Source organism: Dryobates pubescens, chromosome 12, assembly GCF_014839835.1.
Source record: "Dryobates pubescens isolate bDryPub1 chromosome 12, bDryPub1.pri, whole genome shotgun sequence".
Taxonomy (NCBI): Eukaryota; Metazoa; Chordata; class Aves; order Piciformes; family Picidae; genus Dryobates; species Dryobates pubescens.
Genome location: NC_071623.1, coordinates 15,908,253 through 15,924,410, shown reverse-complemented (window position 1 = coordinate 15,924,410; position 16,158 = coordinate 15,908,253). Strand labels below are relative to the sequence as shown.

At 43.0% G+C, this 16,158-nt stretch overlaps 1 protein-coding gene across 15 annotated transcripts in view; it reads right to left on the bottom strand.

The window, feature by feature from the left end:
- The window catches only part of KDM6A (lysine demethylase 6A), a 157,285-nt gene extending 148,293 nt beyond the window's left edge, over positions 1–8,992 (bottom strand). For 13 of the 15 annotated variants that reach the window (XM_054165952.1, XM_054165953.1, XM_054165957.1 and 10 more), the window contains exons 1-2: positions 8,777–8,991; positions 8,457–8,520 (exon numbers count right to left, since the gene is read on the bottom strand). In XM_054165952.1, the coding sequence (XP_054021927.1) occupies positions 8,457–8,520; positions 8,777–8,937 (225 nt within the window). In that variant the 5' untranslated portion in view covers positions 8,938–8,991. Of the gene's footprint in view, positions 1–8,456; positions 8,521–8,776 lie in introns of all 15 variants that reach the window. The other 2 variants (XM_054165951.1, XM_054165966.1) reach the window with 2 other exon arrangements.
- Positions 8,993–16,158: the final 7,166 nt, after the last annotated feature.

The window sequence follows — 16,158 nt, the reverse complement described above, 5'->3', positions numbered from 1 at the left end:
ATTTTTTTTCACCAAGCCTGCTAGGTCCCAACAGTGGTGGTAAAGAGAGAGGGGAATAATGGGTCGAGAACCTCTGTGTTTTCACCACTGTTGGTGACTAATTCACCTCTCCTGTTTAACACCCAGCCAGTATTTTCCTTCTCTTTCTTGATTACTTACTTGAAGAACTCTGTCATAGTTTTGGCATCTCTGGCCAATTTCAATCTGAGCTGAGATTTTGCTTTTCTAACTGCGTTTCTGCACACTCTGACAGTACTCTTATAGTTCTCAACAGGTATTAATTTTTTTCCCATCCCTGGTAGGCTTCTCTTTAGATGTTGAGCAGAATCATAAGATCGCAGTTAAGCCAAGGGGGTGTCTTACTCAGCTTACTTCCCTTACCTTTAAAGGGGATGAACTGGTTTTGTGCTTCCAGGAAAGCAATCTTGAAGAACTCTCAGCACTCTATGGCTTCTTTATCCTCCATGGAAGGTTCCCATGGAATTCCTCCCACTTGAGCTCTGAGCAAGTTTGCTCTTTTAAAATCCAAAACCTCTTAGTACTAACCTTCAGTGCCAGTTAGTTAAATTAATGAGTCTTCCATTTTTTACTACATTATTTTTCATCTGAAACAGTTCTCCAGACTGATTCATCACAAAGGTGCAAAAATGGTTTCACTAACACATATAAGAAGCACAGAGAAAGTACTTAAAATTCTGCTATGTAGTGGTAAAATACATAAAGCTGAAGTCTTAGCTTCAATTTACTATTCTACTCTAGATTCCTGTGCACACTAAGTTTTATAATCACAAGATAATTAAAACAATGCTTAAACTGAAAGTGTAAATGGCAAATGCAACAGAATTAAAAGCCACGGCACTGGATCTTTTGACTAATGCTGAAAGTATCCTGAAATTTTTCAGAATTTTTCAATTCTCAAAATGCAAGCAGAAATTTAATGAAAAGTACATTCACAATTCAATTTCCTTTAAACTTTAATAACCAATCTATATTTGAGAAGTGAATCATAATCCTCAAAACACCACTGTGAGAAAAGGAAATTACTTAAAGCCATTTTAACAAAACAATTAATTTAACAACTTACCACAAAGGAAATTCATATGTAGACATACAGTGTTCTGGTTGTAATTCCTAATACACTTTTAGTCATTCCCTTTACAAATCAGTAAGTGAGCTCTTAATTCTACATCTTAATTAAACAACCTTCTTCCATGAATACTACATAGCAAATGCAAGAACCATAAAGGAAGTTATTTTGACAAAACAGCTCTGATGGTAATCCATGCATCCTCTCATACTCTAAAGTGAATCCATCCAACAAAGAATATTCTTCCACTCCAAAACATAGCTAAGCTGCTTTTTCTTTAGTAACACAGTATTTTATTCATGCAAGGAATACTTTCCTGTCACTCTTCAGGTAAAAAGAATAGCATTTAGAATTGAGAATAATACCTCTACACTGCAAAAATTGACAACCAGGCTAATTTTAAAAATGTACTGTTCAAAAAACTTTATTAGGTTCACAAGCAAACTATCAAAATGCCTATACTCCTTTGACCAGTATCAATAGAACTAGTCTTAAAAACAAGGTTTTAACACGCTAGTACTAAAACAAGACAGTCTTGAAGGCAGCATTTTCACAAGAGGAATTACAACTACTATGGCTATTTCTCTAACTTACCTATCTGTAAGTCAGAAACATATTAAAACCATACTTAATAATTTTCTCATGTTTTATAGCACTTCCCTGGTCCAATGAACTCGGATGAGACTAAATCCTCTCCTTCCTTCTAAGAGAAGCATTCAGTAAAAGGTACCAAGATTATCCTCTCAGATACACCTCTACAAATCCTGGAAGCCTTCTGCAGGACTCCATAGTTCCACTCCACTAGTTCAAAACTGATAGTGAACAAGATTAACATCGTTAACATTTTTAACAAAGACAGCCAACTAGTCTCTACAATGGCACATGAAGTTTAATGAGCGTCACTTTAATTCTTAGTTGTAAAGACACATTATTCAAATGTTGCACTACAAATATCATAGCTGCACAATCTCACCAAAAAAGGAGGCTGAAACAAAAAGTAACTTACATGAGTGAAATACAAGATAAGTACAGAACTAAAGGATTGGAAGTTGTAACTATACACTTTAAAAGTATTCAGAGTGAGCACAATAACGGCTCAGCTTCTGGAATTATCTGAACTAATACTAAAACCTGCCAGCAAGCTCCAGTGTGTACTCACCTCAGACACACAGCCCACCTGTTTAATTCATTTCTGAACAAGCTGATCTAACTAGTAACTAACAAGCTCTACTCATTAGTAACTAGTTTTTACACAACTATTTAGGTATTCTCAAACTACAAGTACACACAATTCCTTCTCTTTGTCTCTTGAAAATACCACAAAATCCTTCCCATTACCTAAAAATCATAGCAGTTGAGGACCAAGAGTAACAATATTTGTTCACTCAGCAGAGATCAACCTGCAGTTTACTGATCAATCCATAAGGCTGGAAAACAAAGCTTAATTTCTCCACAGAATGCAAATTTGCCTAATTCTCCATGGAATGAAGAACAACAGCGGGCTACAGCATATAATTCTGGTAATGGAAAGTCTTACGACAAATGTTATCGGTATAAAATCACTTTATAGCTGTAAACATTTGCCATGACTCTTCTTAATTTCTGTATCATCTTACTAATGTAATGAAAACAAATGGTTCTACACTCACAGTTATCCAAGTATGAAATATCTACTCTTTTCTAAAACAGTATAACAAACATATGGTATAGCTTTTAGACGATGCTTTCAACACTTACTTCAGATGGCATCAACATTTGCAGATAGTCTTACCTCTATAATTATCAAGTCCAGTCAGCCCACTACAGGGAACTGCAATCTTAACTACACTTCTAGAAAAGTTTTTTTTGTAATGGTGAGGTCAGTTCTTTCCGCTTCATTAAAATATTGAAATGACAACTGCAATGTTTGTAACTTCATCAATTTTGTTGCTTTGGGAAGTAATAAAAACACTGCATTTTAAACTTAAGAAACATCCAAAACATTTAAGAATGTATGTTTTGAGCAATAAAATCCACTATTTTAAAGAAATATGCCTTGATCACTATTTTTGAAAGTAACAAAACATGGCAAGTAACTCATATTTAAACAAAATATACTATGTAATATTCATTTTTTTTAAATAAAAAATTCAAGTATCTAGCAACAGATAAAGAACAAATACTGCAAATCTCTAAGTCTCTAAGTACCAGGATACATAAACATCACATAGACTGTAATTGTCATTTCCAAATATAAACATGGTGCAAACATTTAACTATAGAATGTATAACCCATTGCACTGCTACTGGATCTTAACAGACCCTACCTTATTAACATAAAGCCCAACTGCATACAGAAAAATTCTGACTTGGAAAAAAAAAATTACATGTCAGTCCCAATTATCCAGTAACACACTTAACGTTATTCCAAATCTTTCGACTTCCAGACCCTTCAAAAAGGCCAGAAAACCAGTTCCACCCATGAGGTAATTTACAACATTTTAACCAGCTTCAACTTGCTCCATATTAACAGACAGCGTGATAGGCTATAAACAAATTACAAATACAGAATGCATTTTTTAAAATTAAATAAATGAAGGAATAGCTCAGATATAATTTTACAGAAGTTGGAATAGCTGCCCACTTCCTGGAATGCTTTACAAACATCTCATGGTATGAATTCCTTGTTTCTCAGTTTCCAGTACTGCCATTATATAAAGCAAACCTTAAAATTCTCTTTAAAGCAACATTTCTTTGTTTTGATGAAAATAAATTAAGCTAAAATGTTTCCAAGGTTATTAGAAAAAATAACTGTACTATACCTAGACTAATCTGCTAAAATGTTTTCCTGCATAATTATTTTTCAGGCAGTTTGTTATAATTAGAACTGATGATATTTAATTATAGATTAGTAGAAAATTAACATTAATGTCAACACTAAAGGGACAAAGTCAATACATACTAATTCACAGTGTCCAGAACTATTCCTCAACAAGCAACACCTATAATTACAAGAAAGATGAAAGAATATTGCCATTGTGCACATTATTTTGTGTGTTTAACGAAAACACAAACAAGCACATTGTTAATTTTGTCAACACATGCAGGCTTTAGACAAAGGAAATACCATTTTTAAATCATCTAGAAAAGGACTGCAAAACACGAGAGGTAACAGAGACCAGAACTGGGCCACTGCATGGAACTATTTAATCTCTCTTTGTATCAACTTCAATATCAATACTTCTAAATGAAAACACATTACCAATTTTATCTACAGGATATCAAAAGCTCTATGAATAGGAATTAACAAGCTTCTTATACCCAATACATCAGACCAGCTACATCAACCTATGTCTGTATGCAAGCCAAATAATTATAGCTTATAAAACAAAGGTTTGCCACTGAAAGAAAGTCTGCCTAAACAGTAGAAATACCATTTACAGAAGGGGGGGAAAAAAAGGGGGAAAAAAAAAAGAGAGAGAAAGAAAGTAATAAAGAGAAAATGCTTTACAATTAATTTCTAATACAATGGATATCCTCCTCACACACACCCCCCAAATAATCTTTAAGCTTCACCTCCTGCAAGAACCTTTTCCTGGGAGAAAGAGACATCAAGGTAACAGCAGGGGTTTTGGTTTTGTTTTGAGGGTTTTTTTGCTCCTTCACATTAATGTTATTGTCAACTACAGAAGCATAACAGTGAGCACCTCCTCCTATAAAAGGCTGGCTACACTGGATTTTCAACATTTCCACCAGTCTGAGAGGTGACCACTCTTTCAATTTCTCTCTTCTATCTCCCAAAACTACAACAGTTGCAAACCATGATTTTCAAGTTCCTTTTCTGCAATACAAATACAAAATTTTTGGCAACAGAAATTTCTACTCCATCACACATACTAACAGCATGTACATTATTACAAGAAAGTTTTATTTCTTCTGGCTTATCACATACCCAATACGTGAAACAACAATACAGTACTACTGACCTTTACTCTGTATCTTTAATAATTCATAAAACTGTATAGATCTGATGTCTTATCTGCTCGTTTGATTTGCTACATCCAGAAGGAGGACTCCGTTTAGCTCACAATACCACAACCCTATATCCTACAATGGAAAACTACTAAAACAGAGAGACTGCAGTCCAGACCTAGACCATGAATAAAATCCACAACTATGTAAAAGCTCCAGATACAAAGCTGCTTCCACCCCTGAAAGAAATCTCAAATTTCTTCTTATTAAGTCGTGTCAGGGTGTGGCTTCACTAAAACAGAATTCCCACTGGAAAGGCTTCATGGTATCTCCTGGTCAGCCTGTAAGTGGTCCAAGCCAACATACTGCTTCCTTCCAAGCAAGCCCCAGTAAAAACATGATAGTACCTCCTTGTATCAAGGCACCGAACTTACGCCCACAAGAGAATCCTGCTGCTACACAAGTACATGTGTGCACAACAGAGAAATTCCTTCTATAGTTGCAAGACAGGACCTCAGCTTCCCCTATCCGACAATCTCTTCATCCATGTACACTGCTCCCATCACCTCAACCGCAAGTAACCAGGGAAAACACTGTCAAGCAGGCACTTAGAGAAGAGATGCTGCTATGGCCTGCCTTTTAAAAGGTTAGCGGGTGTACTATTCTCACATCAAGGGGAGCACAGATAGATTTTTGTCTTTGTCAAGGACTCCTCTGGAAACACGATTCAGTGGTTCACCTTACCTGCTACACTTGCACATAAATCTCATATTACTTTATACTGCGCTAGCTTGTAGATTCTGAAATCAGTCAGGCTTTCATAATTATGGAGCCTAATGTCTTTGTTAGCTGTTGTTGCTCCATGCACAAAAGAAAAGATTTTGTTACTATCTCTGTAAAACCTATTACTTACATCCACACACATACAGCCACGCTTTCCACAGTAACTGTTACATGGCACCACAGTGATTTTCTAGATTACTCTAATTTTTCCTGTATAGCTTAGACTGTGTGAAGCTTCACACATGCAGAAAAGGAATGAAGTAACAAACACCTTGAAAAACAACTTCTTATCGGTGACAGTAATTGAAACACACACACCTTTCCTGAAAGCAAAAAGGACAAACAAAACTGAACATAGTTCAAGCTAAGAAATTCCTCTCAAACATCTTTGAAAGTAACAGCGACATTTTTTGTCAACTTCCTTAACAATCCACTTTTCTCAGACACAAGTTTCACAAAGAACATGCTTCGTGAGTTAGTGTGCAAGTCATAAATGTCCAACACTGTCACAAAACCGAAATGAAATAGCAAAATATTTGTACTCACTGCATGGATTCACACAATAATGTAGGAGAATGTACAATGGTATTTCTAGATAGGTACTTCAAAACTATCAAAATGCCCCACAGCTTCAGCCACCCCAGAGTGTATATGCAGTAGCTTTAATCGACTGGCATAAAAAAGAAAATGCATTTCATTCATGAAACGACTCAAAACTCAACTAATATGCTGAACTGATGTCTGCATTACTTACTTTCACAGTACGAAAAATGAAACTTAACCTAGTGATGTTATGTTACAGACAATCTAATGGCATATGGTATTTCTATTTTCTACCTGGCATCCTTAAGCTCTACCCCATACATGACTCTCTACTGTTTGGGATAGACTCAACCTTGTTCCAGAGCAGATAATACTAATTCTGGTCCACTAACAGTTAACATACGTTATTTAACTAGTTTGACATGTCGCTCCCCTTGGAAGAAGTACTTTTACAAGTAACTATGAAAATCAAAAGGAAATCACGGGATTTTTTAAAATACAAGCACAAAGAAAGTGTACTTGGTTTTCCTTCCATCTCTACCCCCTCTCCCCACATCCTGACATTGAGCTTTTCCAATCATACCAGAAATAAACATCCAAATATGAGTAAGGGCCTAGGCTACCAAATTTAACATGCTTTAGGTAGGCCTTTTGATCAACTAAGATCAGCAACACACACGAAAAAAAACTCTTTATGTGAAAATATCAGCATACAGCACGAGCACAATAGGATGAACAAAGTGTCAAATGCAACGCACTACTGACAGGAACAAGTCAGAAAGCAGGAACAAGAAGACCACAGTACCCTGCTTCAACCATGTGGTATTTTAAAGGCAGTTCCATTTATTGTTATCCAAACGTGTTTTTTTGCTTTTAGTGTTTACATACAACTGGCAGGCACAGCCTTTGTCAATAGCTTACGGATGGGCAGCAGAACGTGCCACAGGTTGATAAGGACATTGGCGCTGCAAACGCCCTGCCTGCAGCAGGAAAGCACCCAGAAAGAACTTGCAATACGGAGGAGAGTTTCCCTCAACGTTCGCCGGGGGCTTCACGCTACAGGCGACGTGCATACTCGTCCCCAGTATTTGTTTCGTGTTTACCCCCCCCCCCCATCCCTTCTCTTTCTCCTCCCTGTCCGGCCATCTTGGGCCGACAGAAGCAGCCATTACTTAACTAAATGACAGGGCCAACAACTTTTCACAGAAACAATCATCTCTGTGAAAAAGCCGGGCAGCCTTCAGCAACCAGCGCGCCGTCCCGCTCCCTGTCAAGCCGCTCGGCGGCGACCTGGCACGCTGGAGGCAGCCGAGCCCGGAGAGTAAACAAGTCACTCAGCGAGGGGCTCTGGGAACCGCTCTGCGCCGCGGCCGCGCTGGGCCCCCCGCTCCCTCCAGCTCCGGGTCAGCTTTCGCCTCGCCGCGAGGCTCAACGGTCGCCCGGCAGGGCGCGCGCAGCAGCCGGCCACCGCCGCGCGGGGCGAAAATCACGAGGGAGGGTCCAGGGAGAGGCCAACGTCACCAGCGCCTCGCGCGCGCCCTTCCCCCCCCCCCCCCCCCTCCGCCCCCCCCCGCGTCCTCCTCCCCCTCCCTCCTGCCCGCACGACCCCTCCCCCGCCGCGCGGCGCCGCTTGGCGTTTGCTCCCGGCCCCAGGCTCCGGCCGTGGCGCGCAGGCACTTTCCCGTCCCAGGGCTAGACGGACACCCGCAAAGTATCTGCAAGGCCGCGCTCTCCCTTTCTCCCACACGCGGCCCCGCTCGGCTCCCTCCCGAGCGGGGGCCTGCGCTGACTACGTGGGGGGTGATGTTGGGGGGGAAGGGGCAAAAACGACAGCGACGCGGAGGGGAGACCGCAGCGGGGGGCGAATCGGAGCTCCCTGCCGCCTGCAGGGCCGTGCGCCCGCGGATGTGGCGGTGCCCCACGCACACACACTCGCACCCAGATGTACACTCGCATGCACACTCACCGTGTGGACCCAGGGGACCGGAGGAAGGGGGCGGCTGGGCCGGACCGGCTCCTTCCCCTCCCCCCCCAACCTACCCCCCCCCCTCCCCCCCGCAAAGCCCCGCTCTACATCCACCCTCGAGCTTACCTTTAACAGCAAGGCCTTCGTTCTGGCGCCATCTTCATGAAGCCTCAGAAATCCGAAGAGTCGGCTGCAGAAGGGGAGCGGGCGGGAGGGAGGGGAGAGAGGCACAAGCGTTAGCGAGAGTCAGCCCCCAGCACGGGCAGGCAGGCAGGCTCGCTCCCGGCGGGCAAGGGCAGAGCGCGGCGGCGGGGGCCGGGAGCCCGCACACGGGCACACACGCACTCCCGAGCGAGGAGCCGCGGGCAGGGGAGGGGGGGGACACGAAGGGAGCGCGGGCCGAGCCGGGACACGGAGGCGGCCGGGACGAAGCGGGGAGCAGGTACCTGTCGAGGCCGGATAGGGCTTCTCTCTCCTCGGCTGTCAAGCTGGCGAAGTCCTCCTCGCTCTGGCCGCTCGCTTTCCCCGCCGCCATTTTCTTTTCCTCATCACCGAAAGGAGCAGCAGAGGCGGCGGCAGCGGCGAGCGACACTCCGCACGATTTCATGGAAACGCAGCGTAATTAACTCACGATCGCAACCCCCCCCCCGCGCACCCCCAACACCCCCCAGCGCCGGGCGGGGCGGGGTGCCCGACACACACACACCCCACAACTTTTATTACAACAACAACAGCCGGCAGGGAGGGGGAGGGAGGGAGGGAGGGGAGAGGGAGGGAGGCGGGGGGAAGCCCCGCTGCTCGGAGGAGGAGGGAGGGGGGAGGGAGCCCCAGCGCTGGAGACTCGGGGGAGGGGGGGGAGGGGAAGGAGGAGGAGGAGGTGGCGGCGGCTGCTGCGGCGGATGGCGGCTGAGCGGTGTTTACATCGCCGCGAAACCACTCGCCCCGACGACGAGGGGTGCGAGGAACCGGGGTGACAGGGGCCCCGCCCGCCCTGCCGTGCGGGGTGTGTTTGCCGCCCGTACAAACTTCCCCAGCGGCTGCCCAAAGTTGTTGTAATTGTGTCACACAGCGAACCCCACGCCGCCACCGTGAACCCCCCTCCCCTTGTCCGCCCGCCCGCCCGAGCCCACCCAGCCAATCGCCGCCTCCGCGGCATCGCACGTGACCTTTGTTGACTTACGTCAGTCACAGCGCTCTTCCACTGCTGCGCTCCAGCTTGGTTGGCCTTCGACGCCCGCCTCGCTCGTCATGTTCTCTCCATTGGTCAGCCTCTGAAGGAGGGGAGGGAGTTTCAGGGATTGACGGCTTATGAGAGGTCGGACGGGCCGTCAGTCAGAGGAGCTTTTCGACTACCCGGCGCCAGCAGGTTTGGCTTCTGCCTTTAAAAACCGTAGGACGAGAAGGCGGGGGGGGGGGAGTTCTTGGGGCGGCGGGCGTGGGGTGGGTGGAAGAGGGCGGGCTCCGCTCGCGGGTGGAGTTGCGTAACGGGGGCTCCGGCCTGGGGGAGTGGACCTCGCTGAGGAAGTGGGACTCGCTAATGCTTCACGAGTGGGGGTTGTGCCACACCGGCGCAGGGAAAGCCGTGCCCTGCCGCTCTGCCCTGGCTTGGTCGCAGGGCGTGGCGGTCTTGATAAAACTGGAAAATAATGGCTTCCCTGAGCGGGGACCAAGAACGGTGCTGACTTGGGCTCTCTACGCTTGGGCCGCAGGAGGGAAGAGGTTGGGTAGTGGGTGACATTCGCGCAGAAGTTGGGGGCAGCGGCCGAAGCGAGGGCGACCCCTGTGTCACAGCAGTTGGATTCACCCACCATGGGGAGCAGAAGTGCAAGTGTCCGCTGTGTTCTTTTCGTCGCCACGCGCAGCGAGCGCACGCTCCAGGCGCGGGGGAGCGGCCGTTGGACCGCCACCGCCCCGCCAACGGACGAGCGCGTGGCCGGGATCGGGGCCCGCTGCGCGGCTTAGGAGAAATGAGAGGCGGGGCGCCCGCGTAAAAGCAGCCCCTCCCCGGCAGCCACTGACAGGTGGAACGGCGCCCGCCGGCGCTAGCCCCGCGGCCGTCACGTGGAGCGGGGGCAGGGCGGGCGCCGCGCAAGCTGGCGCTCTGGGGCCGTGGTGGCCCGCAGGCGTGAGGGCGGGTCTGAGCGGGGCCGTCGATTTTTTCTCGTCCTGGCCGGACCTTGGCGTGAAGAGGGTCGGCTGCGGCCTCAGCAGTGTGGAGGGGATGGTCTATTCGTAGGAAGAACCAAAGTCGGACTTCTGAGAACATCTCATGCATGAGTAAATACCTGCATTTCTTCGGGTGCTGAGGAGTAAAGGGCTTCATATGTCCTACTTTCTTTCCCTTCTTTAAAAGGTCCCGGTGGCTTTAAATGTTACTTACATATCCTCGGTTCTTCGCCCCTTCTTAGTTTACCAGGCAACTTCACGGTCCTGTTTCCTCTTCACAGACCCATTAATCTACCCATACTACCAGGAAGCTCTAGCGTTTTCTCAGGTTTTTGAAAATTGCTATGATTCTTATGAAGAGATCAACGTTTTTCAGCTGTGTGGTGGCACAGCTCACTACTCATAGCCATTTTGTTAAAAGGGGATCAGCAACAATCTTCTGTTCACTGTATTACTTTTTCACAATCTGGGTGAAGATCCATGAATGGACAGGCTTCCCTGCCAGCTAAATTTCCTCCCTTCTGAAGGTGTCCTGTTAAACATTACTAGGCTCTCTAAAGCATCTGTAAAGCTATTAATTGCCTTTGAGAATTAGATTAATAAGGTCAAAGGCTGAACCATGCAAGGGATGTTTACTTACAGTGCTTCTATTTGCTGCTTCTACCCCACTTAAACTGGCACCGTCAAATTGTACTTACAAAATTGAACCATGTTTGAGCCACTGTACATGCTCAGCTAATATTTACGTGTCAGTGATGCTTTACAAATGGATTCCCAAGCATTTTCTGTTCCTGATGGTGCCTGTATGTAGTACAGTGATGCTGGCAGAAGTGTGTGAGACCTGCGCTGCTTCCCAGCTTACTGATTGGAGATCTGGTCAAGACAAAATCTTGAATAATACAGAAGGAGTCTCATTTAAATGAGTATGTCATTGGTCCTCTTTGAAGCAGACTCTTGTTGTGTAGCCATGTCTTCTGATGCAAATAAAGTTAGAACAAAAAATCACCCGAGTTTATTAAGGTTGCATATCTTTATAAAATAGCCCGCAGCTATTTGGTTAGAGCCTTGGTATAAGAGGCATCTATGTTTAAAGTACTTTTGAGTTTAGAATCCAGGTTAAAAAAAAAAAAAAAGTTACTTTTGGTTCTGGGAATGGGTCAAATGGGTCATAGTCTATTAGTAGTGAAAACAGAGCTACGATTGAACTCCTATATTCATCTTTATTTTACACAACTTCTTGGTCATATATTTTCCTCAACAATGCTTCCTTGGGTGCATGACTTGGGACCAAGAACTCTTAACTGGTTGGTATTGTGGCAAATACAAGGTGTTTCAGCACAGATTATTTCTAAGGATTTTGACTATGACATCTTGTGTTTCCACTTTGCAGTATGCCAAGTATAAATCAAGAAAGGATAATAGACTAAACTATCTCTTGGTAGAAGGAAAATAACTTCTAAATTGCAAAGCAATTCAGGAGACTTCATAGAAATGTAAGCAAGTCTTACTTCAACTGAAAGTATAACAAGACACATGCGTCTGAAGCCCTAACATTTGAGTTACTTCTCTAGTACTGTCAACACCACTCTTACCCTCTGCACCTTTTCTAGATTGCTTGAATTGAATTTCCAGTTGTTTTGTGTTTGAACTACTGTTTAGATAACTTAAAGAGTTACCTCTAAAGGCCTATGTATTGTTTTAACTCTTTAAGATGTATCCAAAGCTTACTTTCTTTAATAATAGCAAGAGAAGTTTGAAAATGCTGCAATTAGCACTCCCTGCCCTTGCAGACAATCAGATAATCATTTTGAGAGCAAACGCTATTACCTGTATGAGAGGAGATAGACTTGTTTCAGGCAAGTGTATTACTGGCTTCCTGCTCTGATGTACCCCCTGGAAGCTGACCCCAGAAGAATTATGTCCTTAAATACTTAAGAAGAAAGAAGGAAATAGGTACAGAACACCACTCCAAGTACTAGTTAACTCATTAGGGTTTAACTTAGCTTAAATTCCAAAGTTACCTATGGGTCTCTGGAATAATATTGCTACCTTCTCTTTGAAAGTTGTGGACTGATAAAACTTTTGGACTTAACAGACTCTTTGGATGTCCCTTTCCTGTTTGATTTTACCTCCATTAATTTTCCATACAGGGTTTTTGTGTATCCCACCACACTGTCATACAGTGCCTTCTTGTGCTTCAAGACCTACCCAATCTGTTAGGAGGCTGAATGCTGTACAGTTGAAGAGTAGGCTAGGTTAGAGAGGACTCTGTTTCAAGTAGGTGTTTGGTGCACTGGTCATTTTCTGCATCTTGAAACTGAGATACAAAGTTAACACACCGTTTCTTGAAAAGCAATGTTAGAAACAGCAAAAGCTAATTATGGAGTTTTCTAAATATACATTACCTGATGTCTTGTTAAGCTGAAAAGCAACTCATGAAATCATTGCGAAAAAGTTGATGCTGAAGACTCAACTTCAACACTGATTTTAAGCTGTCACCTCACTTGATGTCGAAGCATCCAGGTTCATTTGCAAATAGGTCAAGCCTGAGCACATCTGTAGGAAGTCGGTCTCAGGAAAATAACTTCATGTATCATGGAACAGGGGGAAAGGTGACCTGCTCCAGAGCTACCTTTTTCTTTTTCACTTGCACATCAAGATTACTTTTTCACATCCACAATCAAGTGCTTAGGACCATTTTAAAGATGATTATGATTCTACCATTTTTTTACAAGCAAGAATATGGTAGTCTATCATGGATGTTCATCACAAAGTCACTGTAAATATGTTCATAGGAAGTCCTGTCTGGAGGCTTGTTTGCTACAATAAACACTTCTCATAAAGCATGAAACTAACTGCTGCAGGTCTCCTGAGTGACAAACACATGAGGTTGGAATTTTTTGTGTGATGATATGGCACAGGACAAAGTAGCAGCTTGTTAGAGATTGGAGCCCTGCAAATTCCATAGATTTTTCTGGAGAGAGTTGTACGTTTGAAAGAGACATGATCTTCAAAATGTAAAATGTATGGGGCTGCTTATATGTGAAATACAGGGTAACAAATGGACTCATAAATATTAAATTCATGTAATGCGTTCATCCCCTTTAGAAAAAGACAACTGTGAATTTAAACTCAAAAGGGTTACCTGGTAGGAGTATACCATACTGACCATACCTGATTTCAGGATGTGGAGTTGCCCCCATGCTTTCTTTGTACTTGTTTTTGGACTTAAATTTTTTTTTAATTCTCCAAATGTTCTGTATAGTATCACCAAAAAAAAATTTGGGGGGGGTGGGGGGGTGGGGGGGGTGTGTATGTGTGTTTACTTTGTTTTAAACAGTTACTTCAATATGTCATCTGTAGTCTGCAGGCTGAACTTCCTTATACATCTTTCATGTTCTACAGCCTGGCACAGAAGCCCCTCTCCATGTTTTTCTTTGTCATGGAATTCTTCCTGTACAAGGTAGCTGCCTCCAACTTGCTTCCTTAAAACTACATTATTTGCTGGACAAGTCTGGCTTTATATCTCTGTAGCTCTTGCTCTCCAGAAGGGCTGAAGTTCCATGCAGCACCTCTGTGGTCATATTAAACATATTGAAAAGTCAGACTTAACTCCACAAAGATTTTCTGGGTCACAGCAACAACTACATTCTCTTGTCCATTCTCCTTATCAGTTCCATTCTCAGATATGTGCTTATTTTAAAGAATAGTGATTAACAGAACCTATTGGTTATTATTAACATATTTAATGTGACTTCCAAGTCAGGTAGCAACTTTGAATGAATAATATATCAGTCCCTGCTGGATACACATTAAATCTTCTGGTCCTCTATAGTCCAAGACATATTTGCTAGTCACTCCCAGCAAGACTCACTGTTTCAGTCTCTAAAAAAGCTATGGTGCTTGAAGTTAGGCATATCAGTTAAATTTGTCTTTCATTCCTGCTTTATAAAGTTTTTTGCACCTGCAAGCTATGAAGTACTATGGAAGTGAAGTAGGGGTAATGGTCTCCTCCTTGTAATATCACAGAAGAGTGTGAAACAGTTCAGGTTGCACATACAATCTTTACTGACACTGCTGGTTGGTTGGTTTTTAGTTTGTTTGGTTGGGGGGGCTTAATATATTTATTTTCCAGATGTGAAGTCAACATGATGCTTAAAGGAGCTGAATCTATAAGGCAAATCCTTTTGCAGTAGCCCAGGAGAAAAGTGACAAGACAGCAGTCTTGGATTTGTGTGATGGTATACATACTGAAGTACAGCAAAGGAAAAAGCAAGCTAGCCTAAAGAACCCACAGGGTGCCATTTTGTGTCTTCCAGCTTATAAATCTAACACTTGCGTTATAGCCACCTTGACAGCTTTTAGTCAAGCTGCCTGAAATAGGTGACTAGTGGGTATATCAGGGGAAAAAAACAACATGAACTGATACAGCCTGACAATAGGTTAGTCAGAGAAAAAGTAGCCCCTTTGTTTAACCTTCCATTTTCATTAACAAGGTTTTTATTTCCTCATATTTTTTTCTTACTGCTCTTTACTTCATTTACTCCAAGGTAAAAGCAGAAAAGCTTAAATTATATCATGGTTGACATTTGGTACAAAAAAATCTGCAGTACTTCATTTCTGTATTTCAGCAGTATCTCCCATATTGTCCAGTTCATAATAAAATGCAATTAGCATGTTCCCCGTATATACCCTCATTAAAGTTCTGACAAGTGTTGTGCCATGATCCATGGTTTATATTTCAGTTATCAAGAAAGTAGGGGAAACAGATCTAAACCTCACAAGTTTTTGTTTGCTTGCTTGTTCTTTGTCTCCAAAATAAATAAACAAAAAATCACACACTTGCCAGCTATAAGAAAAAGCAATACATGAGTAGAAAAATTGTGGGGAATAGAAAATGTTGGGAAAAAACAGTCTTTCCAAGTATTCCAATTGCTCTTCAGTCTCAGAAGTACCTTATAGCTTTGGGTGGTGAGGAGGGTAAAATTGAGCTAATCTAGGAAATGCATTATTATTATGAACACACTTTATACAAGCTTTAAAGAACTAGTAATTAGTAAATGTTTTAGTTATAAACCTTTCTCAATATTATTCTGTCTTGCTTGAATCATGTAGTCATTTTTGTCTATTGCCTTCTCCTCTCCTTGGTTACCTTGATTTTAAAACCTAAATTGTATTTGAAAGGCTTTTATGCTTGAATTTAAGTGGCAATTCATAGTCATAAGAAGCAAGCATAGCTAGCAGTTAAGCAGTAATATCCCTCACTGTGCAGTGTGTCAGCAGAAATCATAAAATTTCCCTTGAGCGATAGAAACTTCAAAGGAATTGTTACTTAAAAATAATAACATCAACAATTCAATCTAAACATGGAGATCTATGAATTTGTATATGTAACCTCAATCACATCTTGAGCTTTTTGGTGAAATTCAGAAATAAAGTTTCCGTAGGTTTTTGGGGGGTTGGATTGTAGTTGGGGTTTTGTTTGTTTGTTTTGTGTTTGGTGGTTTGTTTAGATCTTTTGTTGGATGTTTTGTAGATTAAAGACAGACTAGTTCTCTGCATGTTAGCATGAAAACACTTAACTGTTTAAGTCCTACCAGTAGAAGGGGCTGTTAAAAGAGCTCCTACTATCATATTTTTTGCATTCTATAGATCTGACAAT